The sequence below is a fragment of the Onychostruthus taczanowskii genome, unplaced genomic scaffold (assembly GCF_017590055.1).
Source record: "Onychostruthus taczanowskii isolate IOZ18803 unplaced genomic scaffold, ASM1759005v1 scaffold225, whole genome shotgun sequence".
In the NCBI taxonomy this organism is placed as follows: domain Eukaryota; kingdom Metazoa; phylum Chordata; class Aves; order Passeriformes; family Passeridae; genus Onychostruthus; species Onychostruthus taczanowskii.
The window spans coordinates 76,760-99,694 of record NW_024499518.1 but is presented as its reverse complement, the minus strand read 5'-3'; the positions used below and the strand labels follow the sequence as shown (position 1 = coordinate 99,694).

The following is a 22,935-nucleotide window of genomic DNA, read 5'->3' as shown; positions in this document are numbered from 1 at the left end:
GAGAGGGACTGGGGACAACAGATGGAGGGACAGGACACAGGGAATGGCTTCCCACTGCCAGAGGGCAGGGATGGATGGGATACTGGGAGTTAGGAAGGGGCTGGGATGGAATTCCCAGAGAAGCTGTGGCTGCCCTATCTCTGGAATTGTCCCAGGCCAGGTTGGATGGGGCTTGGAGCAAGCTGGGGTGGTGGGAAATGTCAGGCTCTGGATGACCTTCGAGTGCCTTCCTACCCAAACCATTCCATGATTCCATGAATTCCACCCGTGGTTTGACCCAGGGTTTCTTCTGCCTCTCCCAAGGTCCAAGCCCGACATCAGGATGGAGCCGAGTGCCGGGAGGCCCATGGATTACCAGGCAGGTGACACCAAACTGTGCCCTCAGGGTCACAACCTGGGCTTGGGGACACTGTTTGCAGGGACCGAGTCCCTGGTGGGTCTCAACTCGCTGGACTTGGAACCAGGACATCCCAAGAGCTGGAATTTCACTGGTGGAGCCATAAACTCAGGATTAAGTCTTTGACTGGGTTTGTTGTCAAGCATGTGAAACCCAGAGCCCAAATTAAGCCCAAATTAAGCTCTCTTTGAGGTTGTCTCCATGGAATTCCTCCTTGGGTCAACCTGGGATAGCAGAATGTGTCTCTGCCCCTGGCAGGGAGTGGAATGGAATGAGATTTAAGGTCCCTCCCAATCCCAATCACTCCGTGATCCTGTTATGTTTTCCAGCAGAAGTGAAGCCAAATGGGATCAGTCTTTGATCCCACACTCATGTTAAATCCATTGGATTTTCCAGCAGAAGTGAAGCCAACGGGATCAGTCTCTGATTCCACAGGTCAGGTTGAATCCATTGGATTTTCCAGAAGTGAAGCCAATGGGATTGGTATCTCTGATCCCACAGCTGGGGTTAAATCCATTGGATTTTCCAGCAGAAGCGAAGCCAATGGGATCTGGATTTTCCAGAAGTGAAGCCAATGGGATTGGTATCTCTGATCCCACAGCTGGGGTTAAATCCATTGGATTTTCCAGCAGAAGCTAAGCCAATGGGATTGGTATCTCTGATCCCACAGCTTGGTTGAATCCACTGGATTTTTCCCGTTGTGTGGAGTGCCTTCATCCTAGGGCTGGAACAACCGGGATTCCTGGGATCTCCTGCATCCCACACCCTGCCAGCCCCTCCTCAGCCGTGTCCCAGTGGGACCAGTAGACCCCGTTGCACTGGGAATTCTCCTCGGCCAGAGATGGGAGGGTGGGTGAAGGCAGCCTGGAGCTGCTCCCGGGATGTGGAATTTTGGGAATTCCTCTCCCCAGGTCAGCATCACCATCATCGAGGCCCGGCAGCTCGTGGGGCTCAACATGGACCCCGTGGTGTGCGTGGAGGTGGGGGAGGAGAAGAAATACACGTCCATGAAGGAATCCACCAACTGTCCTTACTACAATGAGGTGGGTCCGGCCCCGGTGCTGCTCCAGCCCCTCCAGGCTACTCCACCCTCGATTTGGTGATTTCTTTCTTATCCGCAGGTGGGTTTTTTTGGTTAAATTCCTGCCGGAATAAGGTGAAATCTCAAACCACACAGGAGAAACAAAGCCTTTGCCCTCTGGAATTTTGTGACCAATGATTCCCAGGTTTTCTGAGAAATCTGTTCTTCTGTTGGCTCCCCATGCTCAGTGGCGGGGGGGGGGGGGGGGGGGGGGGTCAATGATCCATGAGGTCCCATGCTGAGTGTTGGGATCACATGGATCCATCCCTGCTGGGCCATGGGCACCCCACAGATTCTCTAGGGGCTCTCAATCCCTCTGGGCTACTCCACCCTTGATCCCATGATTTCCTTCTTATCCGTGTTTTTTTTTGGGTTAAATTCCTGCCAGAACAAGGTGAAATCTCAAACCACAGAGGAGAAACAAAGCCTTGACCCTCTGGAATTTTGTGACCAATGATTCCCAGGTTTTCCAAGAAATCTGTTCTTCTGTTCACTCCCCACACTCTCTGTGGGATCGGTGATCCATGAGGTTCCATGCTGAGTGTTGGGATCACATGGATCCATCCCTGCTGGGCCATGGGCACCCCACAGGCAGCCACAGCTTCTCTGGGGGCTCTCAATCCCTCTGGGCTACTCCACCCTTGATCCCATGATTTCCTTCTTATCCGTGTTTTTTTTTTGGGTTAAATTCCTGCCAGAACAAGGTGAAATCTCAAACCACAGAGGAGAAACAAAGCCTTGACCCTCTGGAATTTTGTGATCGATGATCCCCAGTTTTTCTGCACCTCCATTGGCTCCCCACACTCAGTGGGGGATCAATGATCCATGTGGTGCCACACTCAGTGTTGGGATCACATGGATCCATCCCTGCTGGGCCATGGGCACCCCACAGGCAGCCACAGCATCTCCGGGGTGTTCTTAATCCCCATGGATTCCACTCCTCACCATTCCTCACCATTCCTCTTTCCCTTCCAGTATTTCGTCTTTGATTTCCACGTCCCCCCCGATGTCATGTTCGACAAAATCATCAAGCTCTCCGTAAGTGACCCCGATATCCGTGTCCTGTTCCTTTTTTGGGGGGCTTTGGAAGCGAGCAACCCATTTTTGGGATGGAGTTAAGGTCCTTGATTTGAGATTCCCAACAGGAATTCTCTTCTGCAGACCCCCCCAGTCCGTTGTTCTGTTCCAACCCTCATTCCTGGTCCCACACAGCTCCTGCATTCCCTGTGTCCCTTCACGAGTTATCTCTGATATTCCAGAGATCCAAACCTCAGAATTTATTTATTAGAACGAAACCTTGGAATTCATTTATTTATTCTTGTGGAGCAGAAAGTCCTTCCTGAGCCTGCCAGGGAAATTCCTGGGGCATCAGAGCTGTTGTGGAAATCCAGGATCGGGAATGCTGAGAGCAAAACTGAGATTTCAGTCCACCCAAAACCAGGAAGGTGATGGACAAGACTTCCAGATTCCCTGCCCAATTAGGGCACATTAATTAGGATCATCCATATCCATCCCAGTGCACAGACCGGCTGTACAATTTATCCCAGTTTTCCTCAGATTCTGAGCATTCTAAAGGCTCTTCCCTCAGTTAAACACCCCAGGGTTTGCTGCTGCAGTGGCTGGAAAATGGATCTTGCTCCAAATATTAATTTCTTTGCATTTTTTGTTCATTCCAAATACAAACTTCTGGGCAATTCCACTAATCAGGACCTGCCAACCCCACCGGGCCTTTTGGTGTCCTTGAATCCTCCCCAGACCAAGCAAAACCCCTCAGCTCCTTTCCCACCCCATCCTGGAGACCTCTGGAATGGCTTTGTGACTCCTAGGTCCTGGGGGAATTCCTGAGTGGTTTTCCCCTCTTGATTTCCAGGTGATTCACTCCAAAAACCTCCTGAGGAGCGGGACGTTGGTGGGATCCTTCAAGATGGATGTTGGGACTGTTTATACCCAGCCTGGTACGTGAATGTCATTTGTAACAATTCCTGGGCACCTGCACCTGCTCAGAGGAGTAAAATGCCCGGCAAAGGAGTCAGGCAGGGGCTGAATTCCTTGGAAAATGCTTTCCCAATTTAGTGTAAATATCCAAGATATAAAAAAAAGTCACCTGGAGTGGCTCCTAGGTCAGGGAAGAGCACTTGGCACCTCTGGAGAAGGGTTTATATCCCATCCTGGAATCGTGGAATCACGGAATGGCTTGGGTGTGATGGGACCTCAAAGATAATTTAATTCCACCCCTGCCATGGGAAGGGACACCTTTCATTGTCCCAGGGTGCTCCAAGCCCCAGTGTCCAGCATTTCCTTGGACACTGCCAGGGATCCAGGCATTCTCTGGGAATTCCAGCCCAGCCATGAATTCCTTCCCAAGATTCCACAACCCCAAGCTCCCCTTTCCCCCTGGAAGACATTCCCTGGCTCCTGGCCCTCCAGCCCTTTCCCAAATTCCCGCTCTCCTGGAGCCCCTCTGGAAAAGGCTCCAAGGATTCCCTGGATCCTTCCCTGATCCAGCTGCACATTCCCAGCTCTCCCAGCCTGGCATTGGATCCATCCCCATCCCAACTCCCCTCTGGGAAGGAATTTCAGGAACAAGGGGGTTCACTCAGAATCTCTGGACTCCAGGAAAGGTCTCCCTTCCCTTTTCCATCCCCAACTTCCATAAAAATCCCTCAGGATGGATCCTAAGTGTCCTTGATCCCAGAATCCCGGAATGCCTTGGGATGGGATCCATGGACCTTCAATACCATCCCAGGGACACTTCCCACCATCCCAGGGTGATCCAAATCCTCCCTTGGACACTACCAGGGATCCAGTGATTCTCTGGGAATTCCAGCCCAGCCAGGAATTCCTTCCCAAGATCCCACAACCCCAAGCTGCCCTTTCCCACTGGAAGCCATTCCCTGGCTCCTGGCCCTCCAGCCCTTTCCAAATTCCAGCTTTCGTGGAGCCCCTTGAGGCCCTGAAGATGCTCTGAGCTCTCCCTGAATCCTTCTGTCCTCCAGCTCTCCCATTCCCTGGCTCCTGGCCCTCCAGCCCTTTCCAAATTCCAGCTTTCGTGGACCCCCTTGAGGCCCTGGAAGGCGCTCTGAGCTCTCCCTGGATCCTTCTGTCCTCCAGCTCTTCCAGGTGTCCCTGAGATCCCTCCTGGCTCTGCTAGTGTCTGTCCCTGCCCTGCCCAGGAAGAAGCCCCAGGTGACATTCCCAGGCAGGATGTGAACATTCCAGACAGGAATGTCCAGGGCTGCATCCTGCCCCTCATTTCATCCCAGCCTGGAAAAGAGGGAGAGGCTGATCAGAGCTGCTGACCATCGAGTCCAACCATCCCCAGCACTGCCAGGGCCACCACCACTGCCCCATGTCCCCAAGTGCCACATCCACAAGGCTTTAAACCCCTCCAGGGTGGGGATTTGGGACTCCACCCCCCTCCAGCTTATCCCGTTGTTTCTCCATCTTCAACACCTTCCCAATGGATTTTCCAGGGGTTTGTTGGGATCCCTCACACCCAGGGCTGTTCCGACTCCATGGAAAGCCGTGTCCTGGTAAGCTTATCCCGTTGTTTCTCCATCTTCAACACCTTCCCAATGGATTTTCCAGGTTTTTTTGGGATCCCTCACACCCAGGGCTGCTCCCACTGCATGGAACGCCGTGTCCTGGTGACGCTGGCCGTGTCCGGTGGTGACAAAGGTCTCTCTTGTCCCCTGGCTTGCAGAGCACCAGTTCTACCACAAATGGGCCATCCTGTCCGACCCCGAGGACCTGACGGCTGGCCTCAAGGGCTACCTCAAGTGTGACATCGCCGTGGTGGGCAAAGGGGACAACATCAAGACCCCACACAAGGCCAACGAGACGGAGGAGGATGACATCGAAGGGTAGGGATCTGCTGGGATCCGCTTCTTCCCGGCTCCCTCGGGAATCCTTTCCACCTCTCTGTCCCTTGGGTGGGATCACAGGATGCAGACCTGGTGGCAAACCCTGAGCCATGAAAGCAGAGGGACCAATCCGGCAGTTTTCTGGGAGGGAATGCATGGTTGTGGTGCAATTCCAGGTGATCTCCAGCACGGAGTTGTCCTTCCTGTGGGGTCAGATCATCCGCTGGTGGTTGAACTCTCCAGCAACACCCAGCCTGGTGTCACTCAGCCTGATGTCCCCTGACGTTCCTGATGGGCCCTGGGTGGGAAGATGGGATGGGATGATGGGATAATGGGATAATGGGATGGGATCTCACACCCCAAGGCAGAGCAGGGAAGTCTGGATGAGGTTTCCCAGGCTGTGTGTGTGGACAGGGATCTTGGACTGCCCAGAACATCTCAAAGGTCACAGAACCAAAATCAGGAGCTTTAAGGCTTGATTCCAGCCCCAAAACTTTTCCAGATAAATTAATATCTCCATTTTGAATCTGTCTCTGAGGCTCTCCCCACATGGAATCATGGGATGGTTTAGGTTGGGAAAGACCTCTGGGATTGAGTGTAGCCATTAAGAGTCAGAAAGCACCAGCACAGCTCTCCTGACTTGCTGGGGTTTGAGGAACCACCTCCAGTACTTTGGGCTTCATCCTATGCTGTAGTGGTGATGTTCTCCTACTTATTCCTAAAATCCTGGAATGGTTTGTTTTGGAAGGGATCTTCCAACCCTCCTGCCATGGGCAGAAACACCTTCCAGCAGTCATGGACAACTCCAGCAATTCCTAGAATTCCCCTAGAAATATTTTATTCACAGCATTCCCATCTATTCATGCAGAGGAGGAAAGCCACATATCCCAAAAAAATCCCAATGGATGGAGTTAATTTCACCCCCAAAATAATCCTCCAACCTCTCCTTGGTAAGGAAAAAGCAACTCTTCCAAAATCCCATCCATTCCATTTCCATGGAATGGAGCGGAAGCGGAAGGAGTCAGTGCTCGGAAAATGGAGCAGCTTCTCTCTGGTCGTTTATGGAACCACAAAGGTTGGATGGAGATCATCCCACCCAACCTTCGGTCTTCCCTTGTCGAAAGGGTGACACGTGCCCCTGGCAGGGGGCTCAGGAGTCCTGGCAGGAAGCCAAAGACACTTGGGAATTCGATCTTAACCCACGGAGCAAATTACCAACCTTGCATGAAGAATCACAAGTCACAAAAGTTTAAGTAGAGTAATAATGTATTAATCACTGGGTGAAAAACGGAGTTTTGGGGATTTTATTATTGGGGGTCTAGGAGGAAAGATGGAGGGACTTGGGTGTTGTCCTATTATTCTTCCTTCTTCTTCCTAGCCTCCATCTTCTGGGTGACGGTGGCACATTTGGATTGGTCTAAAGTAGAAGTAGACAGTCTAACATAGGTGATAGGTATTGGAAAATAATGATAAATAAAGTATATGTAATTTGTAGTATAAAATGTAGATACCAGCCCAGGGGCGGGCAGTATGCCCTTGACAGACCTGCAGAGCAGACCTCTGTGGGTCTGAGAAAAAATATTTTAGATAATAGATAATAAACAACCTTGTGAACATGAGCCGAAGAATCCCGACTTTCCTTGGCCAGCAGGCTGGGAAAAAGGGACTCTCGGGTCACCCCGACAGCAGGCAACCCGAGATTCCCTGACCACCCCACCCCAGCAGCTGTTCCCAACTCCATCCACTGGCATTCCAGGAACCTGCTGCTCCCCGACGGGGTGCCCCCGGAGCGGCAGTGGGCTCGGTTCTACATCAAGATCTACCGCGCCGAGGGGCTGCCGCGCATGAACACCAGCATCATGGCCAACGTCAAGAAGGCCCTCATCGGGGAGAACAAGGACCTGGTGGACCCCTACGTGCAGGTGGCCTTCGCGGGGCAGAAGGTGAGCGGGGAGCTCCCCAAAAAATGGTGCCAGCAGGTGGCCATAGATGGTCTTGGTCATCCTTGCATGTCCAGATGGGTGTGGTGTCACCTGGCATGATGGGTGTGGTGTCACCTCCCAGGGTGACCACAGGAGGTGACACCAGCAAGTGGCCATAGATGGTCTTGGTCATCCTTGCATGTCCAGATGGGTGTGGTGTCACCTGGCATGATGGGTGTGGTGTCACCTCCCAGGGTGACCACAGGAGGTGACACCAGCAGGTGGCCATAGATGGTCTCGGTCATCCTTGCACATTGAGATGGGTGTGGTGTCACCTGGCACGTCAAGATGGGCGTGGTGTTAGCTGATATGTGGAGATGGGCGTGGTGTCACCTGGCACGTTGAGATGGGCGTGGTGTCACCTGGCACGTTGAGATGGGCGTGGTGTCACCTGGCACATCGAGATGCAAGTAGTGTCATCTGGCACATTGGGATGGGCGTGGTGTCACCTGGCATGTCAAGATGGGTGTGGTGTCACCTGGCACGTTGAGATGGGCATGGCATCACTTGGCACATTTAGATGAGTGTGGTGTCACCTGGTACATCAAGATGGGCGTGGTGTTACGTGATGTGTCAAGATGGGCATGGTGTCACCTGGCACATTGAGATGGGCGTGGTGTCACCTTGCTCAAGATGGGCGTGGTGTCACCTGGCCTGTCAAGATTTGTGTGGTCACCTGACATGTCAAAATGGGTGTGGTGTCACCTGGCACATTGAGATGGGCATGGTGTCACCTGGCACATTGAGATGGGCATGGTGTCACCTGGCACATTGAGATGGGCATGGTGTCACCTGGCACATTGAGATGGTCGTGGTGTCACCTTGCTCAAGATGGGTGTGGTGTCACCTGGCATGTCAAGATTTGTGTGGGCACCTGACATGTCAAAATGGGTGTGGTGTCACCTGACATGTCAAGATGGGTGTGGTGTCACCTGGCACGTTGAGATGGGCATGGTCACCTGGCATGTCAAGATTTGTGTGGTCACCCGACATGTCAAAATGGGTGTGGTGTCACCTGGCACGTTGAGATGGGCATGGTCACCTGGCACATTGAGATGGGTGTGGTCATCTGGCATGTAGAGATGTGTGTGGTCACGTGGCACATCAAGATGGGTGTGGTGTCACCTGGCATGTCAAGATGGGTGTGGTGTCACTTGGCACATTTAGATGGGTGTGGTGTCACTTGGCATGTCAAGATGGGCATGGTCACGTGGCACATCGAGATGGGCATGGTGTCACCTGGCACATCGACATGGGCGTGGTGTCACTTGGCACATCGACATGGGTGTGGTGTCACCTGGCACGTTGAGATGGGCATGGTCACCTGGCACATTGAGATGGGTGTGGTCATCTGGCATGTAGAGATGTGTGTGGTCACGTGGCACATCAAGATGGGTGTGGTGTCACCTGGCATGTCAAGATGGGCGTGGTATCACTTGGCACATTGAGATGGGTGTAGTGTCACTTGGCATGTCAAGATGGGCATGGTCACGTGGCACATTGAGATGGGCGTGGTGTCACCTGGCATGTCAAGATGGGTGTGGTGTCCCCTGGCATGTCAAGATGGGCGTGGGATCACTTGGCACATTGAGATCGGTGTAGTGTCACTTGGCATGTCAAGATGGGCATGGTCACGTGGCACATCGATGTCAAAATGGGTGTGGTGTCACCTGACATGTCAAGATGGGTGTGGTGTCACCTGGCATTGAGATGGGCATGGTGTCACCTGGCATGTCAAGATTTGTGTGGTCACCTGACATGTCAAAATGGGTGTGGTGCCACCTGGCACGTTGAGATGGGCATGGTCACCTGGCATGTAGAGATGGGTGTGGTCACCTGGCACATCAAGATGGGCGTGGTGTCACCTGGCATGTCAAGATGGGTGTGGTGTCACTTGGCACATTTAGATGGGTGTGGTGTCACTTGGCATGTCAAGATGGGCATGGTCACGTGGCACATCGAGATGGGCATGGTGTCACCTGGCACATCGACATGGGCGTGGTGTCACTTGGCACATCGACATGGGCGTGGTGTCACCTGGCACATTGAGATGGGCATGGTGTCACCTTGGTCAAGATGGGCATAGTGTCACCTGGCACATCTAGATGGGCGTGGTGTCACCTTGGTTAAGATGGGCATGGTGTCACTTGGCATGTTCAGATGAGCATGGTGTCACCTGGCACGTCGAGATGGGCGTGGTGTCACCTTGTTTTCTCCCTCCGGGATGGGTTTGAGCCCTCTCCAGTTGAGGAGGAGAATTCTTTGCTCAGGAGAGGGCGGAGTGAGTGGAAGGGAGCAGCTCGGGTGGTGAGGGATGGTTTGGGAGATCCAACCTGTTGGGAAGGATGAAAGTTTGGCAAGAAACTTGGCAGAAAGCTCTCTAATTGCAGAACCTGAGAATGCAATAGAGATGGAAACAAGTTTTGATACAGAATAACAGATGTGCAAATTGATGATTGCTGAGCCAGTCTTGCTGGACGACTAAGAAAGCAAAGGTTAAGTCGAGTTGGAAAGAGATGTTATGACTTAGAGCAAAGGATAAGCTGACCAAAAACAAAAAGATTTTTTTACCAAGCAGAAAGATACCACAGGCAAACAAACATGTGGATGTGGCAAGTAGAAAAACGGTCTAAGAATTTTCCACTGCAAGAAAACCGAAAAACAACTTTAAGCTTAAACTGTAACATTTTAATTCATGTGATTGGATAGTATTGACCATAATATGGTAATTATAGTAGTTGTGATAGGCTGTAGGTAATAGTAAAGTTATTGATTGGTTGATTTTGTATTAAGATGCACAGCAAAGAAAAATACATAGTGAAATGTAACCAAAACTAAAAGGTTTTCAGGTTTGTCTGCAGCTGGAGCTGACAGATGTAGCCATGACTCTGTCACCCACTGTTGGAAATCCAGGCTCTTTCTTGCTCCAAGGTCAGGGCGAATAAAACTCAGGAGATGTTGTTTTTGAAGTCTCACTCTGAAGTTTATCATCCTTATCTATTACAAACTCACAAGATGCGAGCTCCCCCTAAAAAGTGAGCTGAAATGGAGTCTGTCCAAGGCCATTTAGGTCCTATAAAGTTGACATAATAAACAATAAACAGTTGACATCCATATTGCTTATGCTTCTAACCCAATTATCACCCAAAACCCGGAATGCGGACATCTTTAATCCAATTAGAGAAAACCACCCAGATCCGTGAAGAAAAAGGTGCAAAAAAGACATCTAACCCACGCCCAAAATTCTCCATCTTGGCTCCCATGTATCACCATATACTAAAACCCCAAATCTGAGTTTTTTCACACTGTGAGATGACAAACTTCTAACCAGCTCCACACCCGTAATCTCAGTGCATCAATCAATTTTGGAAGCCTTCTTCACAGCCCCAGGCCAAAAGCAGTGCTCTCCTGCGGGTCTGTGCCTTTCAGCACAGAAAGTTTAAAATTTTCAGTGTCTGGGGTTCCAAAATCCCACAACCCCAGACTGCTGTAACATTCTTGCATAAAATAAACTGCATTTTGACGAGGAGCCTGGAGTTCCACATCTCGCATCTCAGGCTCTTACTCAACCCTTGTCTGATATCCGTCTCCTCTTGATTCCCAGGGAAAGACATCCATACAGAAGAGCAGCTACGAGCCCCTCTGGAACGAGCAGATCATCTTCACAGAGATGTTCCCCCCGCTGTGCAAGCGGATCAAGATCCAGATCCGGGACTCGGACAAGGTCAACGATGTGGCCATCGGGACCCATTTCATTGACCTGAGGAAGATCTCCAACGAAGGGGACAAAGGTAAAGTTGAAAGGGGACATAAAAGCTACAGGGGCATTCCTTTGGCAGGGTTCCCGAAGTTTTCCAGGTTCCTTCCCCCCCCCTGGAATTCCCTGGTGCTCATCTGGAGAGACCTTGCTGTCCTGAAATTGGAGAGGTTCCTGGGCCAATGCCCTGAAAACCAAGATTTGTCACAAACCTTCAGCCAATACCTGAAAGCAAAGACACCCCAGAACAATTTGCTCTTCCAAAAATTCCATGGATGCATAAGCATTTGTGGGCAAAGATGGGAAACCACACGTGGGACTGGAAAGGGACTAACGGGGAGTTCTCCTTCCTCGACCCTCAAAATGGGGAATTGCCAAAGACCATTCCAGTTCCCACCACTGCCCTCCCAGAAAATTTCTCCAAAAAAAAAATCCTGGAGACTTGGGGGGACCTTGTGGCTCTGCACAATTCCCTGACAGGAGGGGACAGCCAGGGGGGGTCGGGTTCTGCTCCCAGGGAACAGGGACAAGACTAGGGGAAATGGCCTCAGGCTGGGCCAGGGCAGGCTCAGGGTGGATATCTGGAAAATTCCTTCCTGGAAATGGCTGTTGATCCCTGGCACGGGTGGAGTTTCCATCCCTGGAGGGATTTAAAAGCTGTTTGGATGTGGCACCTGGGGACATGGGTTAGTGGAGGCCTTGGCAGTGCTGGGATCCGATAGAAAAGCTGCTGGAAAAATCTCCTGCAAATCCATTAGGCAGGAGACTAAGATAAAAGATTTAAATCCTTCCGCTCACCCTGGTTGTGCCAGGTTGGACACCAGGAGGAATTTCCCCACGGAAAGGGTGGTTAGGCCTTGGCAGGGGCTGCCCAGGGAGGTTTGGGGTCCCAATCCCTGCAGGTGTCCAAGGAATTCCTGGATGTGGCACTCAGTGCTCTGGGCTGGGGACAAGGTAGAGATCAGTCACAGGCTGGACTCGATGGTCTGGAAGCTCTTTCCCAACCCAGATTATCCCAGGATTCCCTGAAAACCATCTTCATGGCTGGCGCCAACCACACTTCCACGGACACACAAGAACACACAGTCCCAGCCTGTGTCACCACACAGAGACCAGGAAAGTGGCGCCAACCACGGCTGCCAAGACATTCCCTTTTCCCTCTCCAACCCCTTCCCACTTGCCCCTTTCCACCCCGCCAGGCTTCCTGCCCACCTTCGGCCCCGCCTGGGTGAACATGTACGGCTCCACGCGGAACTACACCCTGATGGACGAGCACCAGGAGCTCAACGAGGGCCTGGGCGAGGGCGTCTCCTTCCGCGCCCGGCTCCTGCTGGGCCTGGCCGTGGAGATCCTGGACACCACCAACCCCGAGATCAACAGCTCCACTGAGGTGCAGGTGGAGCAGGCCACGGCGGTGGCTGACGTAAGTCCCCCGTGACGTAGGAGCGTGTCCCCTAGTGACAGAGTGGCAAAACTGTCCTTTGTCCCCCAAAAAAGGAAAGAAGCCCAGAAGTTTCTCTCAAGGATTAGGTGAAAAGCCACCTCATAGGACCTCAGGGACTTCACCAAAAACTTGAGGGCAGCTAATTGGATAGAAGCCAAAAAAGTCCCGCCTGGCCCATCAGGTAGAAAAGAAGAGAATAAAAGAGCTAAAGTGCTTTTGTGAGGTGTTTTTTATCAGGAGCAGACCTCTGTTTGTTATTTTGCCTTTTGTTAAACCTCTTTTGTTTCTAACACTGCAGCAGAAGTCATCCTGCTTATTTTATGCCCCCAAAGTAATAGCTGAGCTATCCTTGGGTGTGTTATATTTCTTTTGAGGGCTTACGAGAACTGGCCCAAGGAAAAGAAACATAATACCGTGATGCCTCAGGTGTCCCCGTGACCCCACAACATCCGGGGGCAGTTTGGGGTCTCGGGAATATTGGATTGTTACTTTTGGTCTCATAAATTGGGGATTGTCCTGTGAAAGGTGGCTGTGCTCAGCTGGGGCTGGGCTCTTTCTCCAGGCACTGACAGAACCACAGCACACAGCCTTGAGCTACACCAAGGGAAATTCAGGATGGATAGCAGAAAAAAGGTTTTCCCAGAAAGGTGATAAAGTTCTGGAATGGCTGCCTGGGGAGGTGGTGCAGTCACCATCCCTGGGTGTGTTTAACAAAGCCTGGATGTGGCACTGGGGGCCAGGGTTGAGTTGAAGTGTCGGGGCTGGGTTGGACTCCATGGACTTGGAGGTCTCTTCCAACCCAGTGATTCTGTGAATTCTGGGAATTCGGGGAATTTTGGGAATTCCCAGGGACCGGGGAGGTGGTGGAGCCACCATCCCTGGATGGATTTAGGAGAAACCTGGATGTGGCACTGGGGGCCAGGGTTGAGTTGAAGTGTCGGGGCTGGGTTGGACTCCATGGACTTGGAGGGCTCTTCCAACCCAGTGATTCTGTGAATTCTGGGAATTCGGGGAATTTTGGGAATTCCCGGGGACCAGGGAGGTGGTAGAGCCTGGATGTGATGCCATGGTGATGCCTGGATGTATTTAGGAGAAGCCTGGATGTGGCACTGGGTGCCAGCGTTGAGTTGAGGTGTCGGGGCTGGGTTGGACTCCATGGTCTTGGAGGTCTCTTCCAACCCAGTGATTCTGTGAATTCCGTGAATTCTGTGAACTCTGTGATTTCAAGTGCTGTCCCAGCTGTTCTGGATCTCACAGAGCAACGGAAGTATTGGGTTTTAGGATCATTCCAGGGCTCACTTCCCTTAGGGGCTCTGGGAATGTCAGAGTGACATTGATTGTCACTGGCACAGCGTTCCCAGAGGAGCGTTGGCTGATCCACCCCTGGAAGCGTCCATGGCCAGTTTGGACAGGGCTTGCGGCACCCTGGGATAGAGCAAGATGACCCTGCCCATGAAACTGGATGATCTTTAAGGTCCCTTCCCACCCAAACCATCCACAATTTCTACAATCTCCTGAACCTAGGGATGTTTCTCCGTGGGGGAAATACACACGGGCAGTGACTCATCCCCTAATTCCAGTTATCCCACTCTTATCCCGATGGGTTTCTATCAGAAACCAAGAATCTCATTTATTTCCCAGCCAGGGGGAATGAAACCACGTGGAAAAACAGAACCATCCCAATTCCACGGGAGCACCCAGGCACCTGGATTTGTCTGGTTTGATCAGTTTAGGGAACTCAGGATTGTATTCCTGAATGCCCCTGATCACAGCTCAAGCTTTAATTAAAAGATATTAAAATTAAATCTTTAATTATACACTCTCTACAACAAGCCAGGAGATGGGAGACAAAACCCTCCCGGTCCCTTTGGAAAAGGCATCCCGAGGGATGGACCTGGCTCTCCCTCTGGCCCCAACCCTCAGCCCTGGGACCTCTTTTCTCCTGCAGAACTGCAGCGGGAAGATGGAGGAATTCTTCCTTTTCGGAGCCTTCCTGGAGGCCACCATGATCGACAGGAAGATTGGGGACAAACCCATTAACTTTGAGGTCACCATAGGTTGGTTGGGGTTTTTTTGGGGAGAGTGATGGTGGTGAAAATCAGAATCCAAAGCTGGGGGTGGGGTTTATTCCCGATTTTCCATTCCAACTCCTGCTAGAGCGGGTTTGGGGAGCAGGGAATGGCTCCTCCGTGGGCGTGAGGGATGTGGGATCCCATTTTGTGCCTGCTGGGGTGTGACCAGTGGAGCTGATCCCTCTCTCCCATCCTGGTTTCATGCTCCGGGGATTCCCAGGGGATCGAGAGGGGACAGGAGCAGGGCACAGACACCTCTGCCTAATTTCCACCTCCTGGATGTGATTCCAGGAAGTCAGACTCCAACGTTCTCCGCGGTTCCAGCAGAGAAAACTTTTGCCAATTTTTTGCAAGACTCGCAAAATTCGCAAACTTTTGCGAATTCAATCCCAGAGCTGGGAGTTATAACCCTGTGAATTGATTCCATCTCTTTTTATTTTTTTTTTCCTTCTTCTCCTCGAGGTAACTATGGCAACCAGGTGGATGGCTCCAGCAAACCCCTCCTGAGAAGGAAGAAAGAGGGAGGGGATGGCGACGAGGAGGAGTCGGAGCTGCTCCAGAACTCCAGTGACGATGAAGGTGGCGAGGACGGAGAGCTGGTTTCTGTTTCTTCATCCCAGCCCATGAAGCCCCTGGTCACGGACAGGTCAGTGTGTCCTCCTGGGCACTGGTCAGTGTGTCCATTTGGTCACAGACTGGTCAGTGTGTCCATCTGGGCACGGACATGTCAGTGTGTCCACCTGGGCACTGGGTCAGTGTGTCCATTTGGTCACAGACTGGTCAGTGTGTCCCACTGGTCACAGACAGTTCAGTGTGTCCACACGGATTTGTGTGGTCAGTGTGTCCACCTGGGCACTGGTCAGTGTGTCCATTTGGTCACAGACTGGTCAGTGTGTCCTCCTGGATTTGTGTGGTCAGTGTGTCCACTTGGACACCAGGTCAGTGTGTCCCACTGGTCACAGACAGGTCAGTGTGTCCACCTGGATTCGTGTGGTCAGTGTGTCCACCTGGATTTATGTGGTCAGTGTGTCCATCTGGGCACTGGTCAGTGTCCACCTGCATCTGTGTGGTCAGTGTGTCCACCTGGGCACTGGTCAGTGTGTCCACCTGGATTCGTGCGGTCAGTGTGTCCACCTGGATTCGTGCGGTCAGTGTGTCCACCTGGATTCGTGCGGTCAGTGTGTCCACCTGGATTCGTGCGGTCAGTGTGTCCACCTGGATTCGTGCGGTCAGTGTGTCCACCTGGATTCGTGCGGTCAGTGTGTCCACCTGGATTCGTGCGGTCAGTGTGTCCACCTGGGTATGGACAGGTCAGTGTGTCCTCCTGGGCACTGGTCAGTGTATCCCACTAGTCACAGACTGGTCAGTGTGTCCACCTGGGCACTGGTCAGTGTGTCCATTTGGTCACAGACTGGTCAGTGTGTCCACCTGGGCACTGGTCAGTGTGTCCATCTGGGCATGGACAGGTCAGTGTGTCCACCTGGATTCGTGTGGTCAGTGTGTCCCCCTGGGCACTGGTCAGTGTCCACCTGCATCTGTGTGGTCAGTGTGTCCACCTGGGCACAGACTGGTCATCATGTCCACCTTGTGTGGCACTTGGGGACTGTCCTGGTTTGGGGACATGGGTCAGTGGTGGCCCGGGCAGTGTCGAAATCCCAGATGGAAAAACTGCTGGGAAAATCCGCAAATGCACCAGGCAGGAAATTGGGATAAAAAGGCTCAAATCCTCTTCCTGGTGAGATGTGCCCGGGAAGGTCTGGATTTGCATTGCAAGAAAGATAATGGAATTTAAGACGATGAGATTCACTTAAAGTGGATCTTTATCAAGTTTCAGCAGTAGATTGGTACTAATTGAATTCACTGCCTGATTAAATCAATTGGGAAAATTATATCCGGTGAAGATAGATGTCTCCCTGGAATTCCCTCCCTGTTTCCATCAATATCCAGCACGGAAAAATCTCGCTGGAGTTCCCTCCCTTGCTTTAATCAATATCCAGCACAGATAGATCCCCCTGGAATTCCCTCCTCTGTTCCACACCTCTTTCTGCAGGTGAATCCCAAGGGGAGATGAGAAATTCCAATGTTTTGGTCCTTTCCCACCCTGTTTATCCAAAAATCTCCATCCTCTGGCAGCTGGGGAACTCAGCCACGGGGTTCTGCTGACATCTCCTGGTGGGAATACCTGGGAAGGGCTGGAGCTCGATTTGAATCCTGGTGATTCTAGGAGCAGCAGGATTCCCTTTCCAGGTGCAGCAGGATTCCCCTTTTCAGGTGCAGCAGCGGAAAGGGATCTTAAAGATCCTCCAGTTCTGAACCCGACACATCCCACTGTACATTATCACCCGGCCGGGTAATAATTAGCATAGACTCCATGATTACAGATTAATCTTTATTAAGAACCTCATTGCTTTTATAGACAGTTATGATACAGCTGGACTTGATTGGTCCTTTAATTAAAACACCATCACCATGGGCTAATTAATAAATCACCTTTTGGTAAACAAATCTCCATAACACATTCCACATGTTCACAAACACCAGGTGCAGCAGGTTAAGATATGAATTGTTTCTCATTATTTTCTCTTTATTTGCTTCTCATTATTTTCTCCCACAGCCTTTCTTCCTGTTTCCTCACAGAACAATTCCTGGGAAAGTTGTCTGCTTCTCTTAGTGGCCAGAGAGCTGCTGCACATCCCAGATTGCTCCAAACCCCATCCAACCCAGCCTTGGACACTCCCAGGATGGATGGGGCAGCCCCTGGGCACTGCACCCATCCATCCTGGCTTTGGGAATGGCCTTGGGAAAAACGGATCATCCATTCCATTGGTCTTTGTTAAGAAACTCATTGTTTTTATAGACAGTTGTGATATGCCCACGTGATCCCAGGTGATTCCTAGTCCAAAGCTGGACCTGATTGGTCCTTCAATTTAAACACCATCACCAGTGGCTAATTAATAAATCACCTTTTGGTAAACAAATCTCCATAACACATTCCACATGTTCACAAACACCAGGTGCAGCAGGTTAAGATATGAATTGTTTCTCATTATTTTCTCTTTATTTGCTTCTCATTATTTTCTCCCACAGCCTTTCTTCCTGTTTCCTCACAGAACAATTCCTGGGAAAGTTGTCTGCTTCTCTTAGTGGCCAGAGAGCTGCTGCACATCCCAGATTGCTCCAAACCCCATCCAACCCAGCCTTGGACACTCCCAGGAAGGATGGGGCAGCCCCTGGGCACTGCACCCATCCATCCTGGCTTTGGGAATGGCCTCAGGAAAAACGGAGCCTCCATTCCATTGGTCGGGAAAAACGGCGCCTCTGCTCTCCAGGATGCAGCTGAGGCCAGCTCCCTCCCACTCCGAGTCCCCGTATCCCCCTTCCCACCACGGCATTGCCTCCCGGGAGAGGGGTGGGATAGGGGCTGCCCCTGGCCAGGACTGCCACCCTCACGGAGCGCCTCTCCTGCCTCCTCTTGCAGGAATTACTTCCACCTGCCCTACCTGGAGAAGAAGCCCTGCATCTACATCCGGAGCTGGTGGCAGGACCAGCGGCGCCGGCTCTACAACGCCAACATCATGGACAAGATCGCGGACAAGCTGGTCAGGGGCGGACAGGGATGGGCAGGGAGGGGTGGGGGGACAGGGGGGACACGGCTGGGACACGGGGCTGGCACCAGGCACAGCCACAGCCGGGCTCCCTGAAAGGCAGGGACGGACAGTGCCTGAAAAGGGGAGCATTCCCAGTGAGGAATCACCAAATTCCAGCAGCTCCTTGAGAATTCTGAGGGTCAGATCCAGATAATTCTGAGGGTCAGATCCTGATGTCCCCACAAAAGGGGACAGGGTGGGGAGGCTCTGTCACCTGGGCTGGAGGGGTGAGCACTCGTGGCAGAGCCAGGGAAGGGAAAGCTCCAGGGAGAGCTCAGAGCCCCCTCCAGAGCCTAAAGGAGCTCCAGGGGAGCTGGGGAGGGACTGGGGACAAGGCATGGAGGGACAGCACACAGGGAATGGGTACAAACTCGGAAAGGGGAGATTTGGGCAGGACACTGGGACGGAATTCTTCCCTGTGAGGGTGGGGAGGCCAAGTGGTTCCCAGTCCAGGTGATCCCAGGTGGTTCCCAGCCCACCCAGGTGATTCCCAGCTGATCCCAGGTGATGCCCAGCCCACCCAGGTCATCCCAGGTGATCCAAGATGGTCCCTAGACCAGCCCAGGTGATCCCAAATGATTCCCAGCCCAGGTGATCACAGGTGATCTCAGGTGCTTCCCAGCCCATCCAGGTGATCCCAGGTGGTTCCCAGCCCATCCAGGTGATCTCAGGTGATCCCAGGCAGTTCCCAGCCCATCCAGGTGATCCCAGGTGGTTCCCAGCCCAGGTAATCCCAGATGATCCCAGGTGATGCCCAGCCCAGGTGGTTCCCAGCCCACCCAGTTGATCCCAGTTGATCCCAGGCGATCCCAGCCCGTTCCCAGCCCTCACGCTGTCCCCGTCGGTGCCGCAGGAGGAGGGCCTCAACGACGTGCAGGAGATGATCAAGACGGAGAAGCCGCACCCGGAGCGCCGGCTCCGAGGGGTCCTGGAGGAGCTGAGCAGCGGCTGCCTGTGAGTGACACACGGGAAGGTGGCACCGCGTGGGTCCCAGTGGGAATGTCACCTCACCTTGTCCCGTCATCACCCTGTTCTGGGGATGATGGGACTGCATTCTATGACACTGTCACCACGCTGGGGCTTTTGCCTCGGGCTGGAGCATGGTGCTTCCATCTGCACCCCAAACACCCCAAAGCAGGGCGGGACACCCCAGTCCTGTGGCCTCCACAGGCCGGTGACCTGAAAGGTGGCTGTGCTCAGCTGGGGCTGGGCTCTTTCTCCAGGCACTGACAGAACCAAAAGACACAGCCTTGAGCTGCACCAAGGGAAATTCAGGCTGGATAGCAGGAAAAAGCTTTTTACAGAAAGGTGATAAAGTTCTGGAATGGCTGCCTGGGGAGGTGGTGGAGTCACCATCCCTGGGGGTGTTTAACAACGCCTGGGTGTGGCACTGGGGGCCAGGGCTGAGTTGAGGTGTTGGGGATGGGTTGGACTCCAGGGTCTTGGAAGTCTCTTCCAGCCTGGTGATTGTGTGAATTCTGGGAATTTGGGGAATTTTGGGAATTCCCGGGGAGGTGGTGGAGTCACCACCCCTGGACATGTTTAGGAGTAGACTGGACGTGGCACTGGGTGCCAGGGTTTAGTTGAGGTGTCTGGGCTGTGTTGGCCTTGATGGTCTTAAAGGTCTCCTCCAACTTGGTGATTCTGTGAATTCTGTAAATTCTGGGAATTTTGGGAATTCCCGGGGAGGTGGTGGAGTCACCACCCCTGGACATGTTTAGGAGTAGACTGGACGTGGCACTGGGTGCCAGGGTTGAATTGAGCTGTTGGGGCTGGGTTGGACTCGATGAGCTTGCAGGTCTCTTCCAGCCCAGTGAATTCCATGAATTCTGTGAATTCTGGGTGGCACCTGGTGGCACCTGATGACACCGACTGTCCCTTCCTGGCTCCGTGTCCACAGTGTGAACTGGCCTTTCATCTACAGTTTTGTTGGAGATTGGCAGGAATACGAGCATTTTCCAGGGATGTGGCCAGACTGACAAGGTGGGAAGGGAACCTCGGGAAGGATTCCCATGGGAATCACCGAATCGCCTTTTCCCACAGGCGCTTCCTGACCTTGGCTGACAAGGACCAGCACCACTCGTCCCGCACCAGGCTGGACCGGGAGAGGCTCAAATCCTGCATGCGGGAGCTGGTGAGCGGGATCCGATCCCTAAAGGGGCTCCAGGAGAGCCAGAGAGGGACTGGGGACAAGGCATGGAGGGACAGGACCCAGGGAATGGCTCCCACTGCCAGAGGGATATTGGGAATTAGGAATTGTTCCCTGGGATGGTGAGCAGGGTTGTTCAGAGAAGCTTTGGGAAGAGCGGAGGAGGATTCCTGAGCAGGGGATGGAATCTTGTCCATGGACACGTTGGTCTCCAGTCCCTGTGGGTCAGGGATTTGGGGTTTAATTCTGACCCCAAAGGTGACTCGGGTCTCAGCCAAGTCCCAGGTGTCACGTCTGCTTCTGCTGGCTCCCCTCCAACAGACTCTGGAAAGAAATTTGGGAGCACAGAGTTGGAAAGGGGAATTTTGGGAACACCACAGAACAGAGCTGCCCCAGGGACAGAGGTTTGGGATGATTTTGGGAACCCCAAAAAACAGAGCTGCCCCTGGGACAGAGGTTTGGGGAGATTTTGGGAACCCCGAAAAACAGAGCTGCCTCAGGAACGGAGGATTGGGCTGATTTTGGGAACCCAAAAGCAGAGCTGCCTAAGGGACAGAGGATTGGGGTGATTTTGGGAACCCCAAAAAGCAGAGCTTCACACGGACAGAGGTTTGGGGTGATTTTCGGAACCCTGAAAAGCAAAGTTGCCCCAGGGACAGAGGTTTGGGAGTGATTTTGGGTACCCCAAAAAACAGAGCTGCCTCAGGAACAGAGATTTGAGGTGATTTTGGGTACTCCAAAAACGTCTCAGCCAAGTCCCAGGTGTCACGTCTGCTTCTGCTGGCTCCCCTCCAACAGACTCTGGAAAGAAATTTGGGAGCACAGAGTTGGAAAGGGGAATTTTGGGAACACCACAGAACAGAGCTGCCCCTGGGACAGAGGTTTGGGGTGATTTTGGGAACCCTGAAAAGAAGAGCTGCCCCAGGAACAGAGGTTTTGGGCTGATTTTGGGAACCCTGAAAAGCAGAGCTGCCTAAGGGACAGAGGATTGGGGTGATTTTGGGAACCCCAAAAAGCAGAGCTTCACACGGACAGAGGTTTGGGGTGATTTTTGGAACGCTGAAAAGCAAAGTTGCCCCAGGGACAGAGGTTTGGGGGTGATTTTGGGTACCCCAAAAAACAGAGCTGCCTCAGGAACAGAGATTTTGGAGGTGATTTTGGGAATCCTTTTGGAACAGAGCTGCTCCAGGGACAGATATCTGGGGTGACTTTGGGAATCCTTTTAGAACAGAGCTGCCTCAGAGACAGAGGTTTGGGATTGGTGGCTCTGCTCTTTGCCAAGGATGTGCCAGAGAGCTGGATGAGGAGCTGGTGGCTTCTCCAGCTGGCACGGCCAAGGTCACCAACTCCAGTGGCCAGCTGCATCCTCGAGATCCAGGAATTTTAAATTCCACACGTTCACATGGAAGCTCCAAGGGTCACGAGATGGGTGACAACAGGAGAGGCACCTTCCTCAAGCCACCCCAAAATTCTCCAAGCTCAGGTGACACCTTTGTGGTGTCACCTTCTCCTGGGCTGTCTCTGCCCTCTCAGGCACTCTGCCACGCCAAGGTCAACAAAAGGATGTCAGAAGGTGTCCATCCTGATCGGGTGGGATTGAGGCGCCTTTCCTTGCTCCGAGCTGTGTCCTGATGTCCCGGCTGTCCCCACAGGAGAACATGGCCCAGCAGGCCACGGCCCTGCGCTCCCAAGTCAAGAGGAACACCATGAAGGACAAGCTGAAGCTGGTGCAGAACTTCCTGCAGAAGCTGCGGTTCCTGGCGGACGAGGTGGGTCCCTCAGGGGCAGAGGGAGCTCTGGCTGGGACAGCTCGTGGAGACAGAAACATGGGATGGGTGGGATGGATGGAGGGATGGATGGATGGATGGATGGATGGATGGATGGATGGATGGATGGATGGATGCCAAGGGCAGGAGAGGTCCCTCTGCAAGGAGCCATTCCAAGTCCATGTGCTGCTCCATGATCCCTGTGCACTCCTGGGTGGGAATGAGCCAATGTGAAAGAAATTAAAGTTTCCCAGGCAGGGACAGACCTGGGTCCTCCTGCAGCAGGGCTGGAGTTGTTTCAGCCAGTCCCAGCCATGGAGGAATCCTGTGGATCCCTGGGAAATCAGGAATTGGAAGGTGACACATCAGATTCCAGACTGATTTAGGTGGGAAGGGATTTGAAATCCCATCCAGTTCCAATCCCAGCACCTTCCACTGTCCCAGGGTTCTCCAAGGCCAATGTTCAGTGTGGCCTTGGGCCCTCCCAGGGATCCAGGGGCAGCCACAGCTGCTCTGGGAATTCCATCCCAGCCTCTCTCCACCCTGCCAGGGAACAATTCCTCATTCCCAGTATCCCATCCATCCCTGCCCTCTGGCAGTGGGAAGCCATTCCCTGTGTCCTGTCCCTCCATCCCTTGTCCCCAGTCCCTCTGCAGCTCTCCTGGAGCCCCTTCAGGCTCCGGAATGATTCCATGACATTTTTCCAGTTTAGGACCGGCTCAGAGGGGGTTCTTGTCCCTCCCTGGAGCTGCAGCTGTTCCACCTCCTGCTTCCAAT

The 22,935-nt window shown here is 52.8% G+C and overlaps 1 protein-coding gene across 1 annotated transcript in view; it reads left to right on the top strand.

The window, feature by feature from the left end:
• The window catches only part of OTOF (otoferlin), a 116,535-nt gene that overhangs the window by 55,756 nt on the left and 37,844 nt on the right, over nucleotides 1-22,935 (top strand). The window contains exons 14-27 of the mRNA XM_041405191.1: nucleotides 304-358; nucleotides 1,309-1,440; nucleotides 2,454-2,516; nucleotides 3,349-3,433; nucleotides 5,182-5,341; nucleotides 7,098-7,284; nucleotides 10,928-11,114; nucleotides 12,280-12,503; nucleotides 14,473-14,581; nucleotides 15,059-15,242; nucleotides 18,075-18,195; nucleotides 19,097-19,197; nucleotides 20,287-20,377; nucleotides 22,045-22,161. Of these exons, the coding sequence (XP_041261125.1) occupies nucleotides 304-358; nucleotides 1,309-1,440; nucleotides 2,454-2,516; nucleotides 3,349-3,433; nucleotides 5,182-5,341; nucleotides 7,098-7,284; nucleotides 10,928-11,114; nucleotides 12,280-12,503; nucleotides 14,473-14,581; nucleotides 15,059-15,242; nucleotides 18,075-18,195; nucleotides 19,097-19,197; nucleotides 20,287-20,377; nucleotides 22,045-22,161 (1,816 nt within the window). The remainder of the gene's footprint in view (nucleotides 1-303; nucleotides 359-1,308; nucleotides 1,441-2,453; nucleotides 2,517-3,348; nucleotides 3,434-5,181; nucleotides 5,342-7,097; nucleotides 7,285-10,927; nucleotides 11,115-12,279; nucleotides 12,504-14,472; nucleotides 14,582-15,058; nucleotides 15,243-18,074; nucleotides 18,196-19,096; nucleotides 19,198-20,286; nucleotides 20,378-22,044; nucleotides 22,162-22,935) is intronic.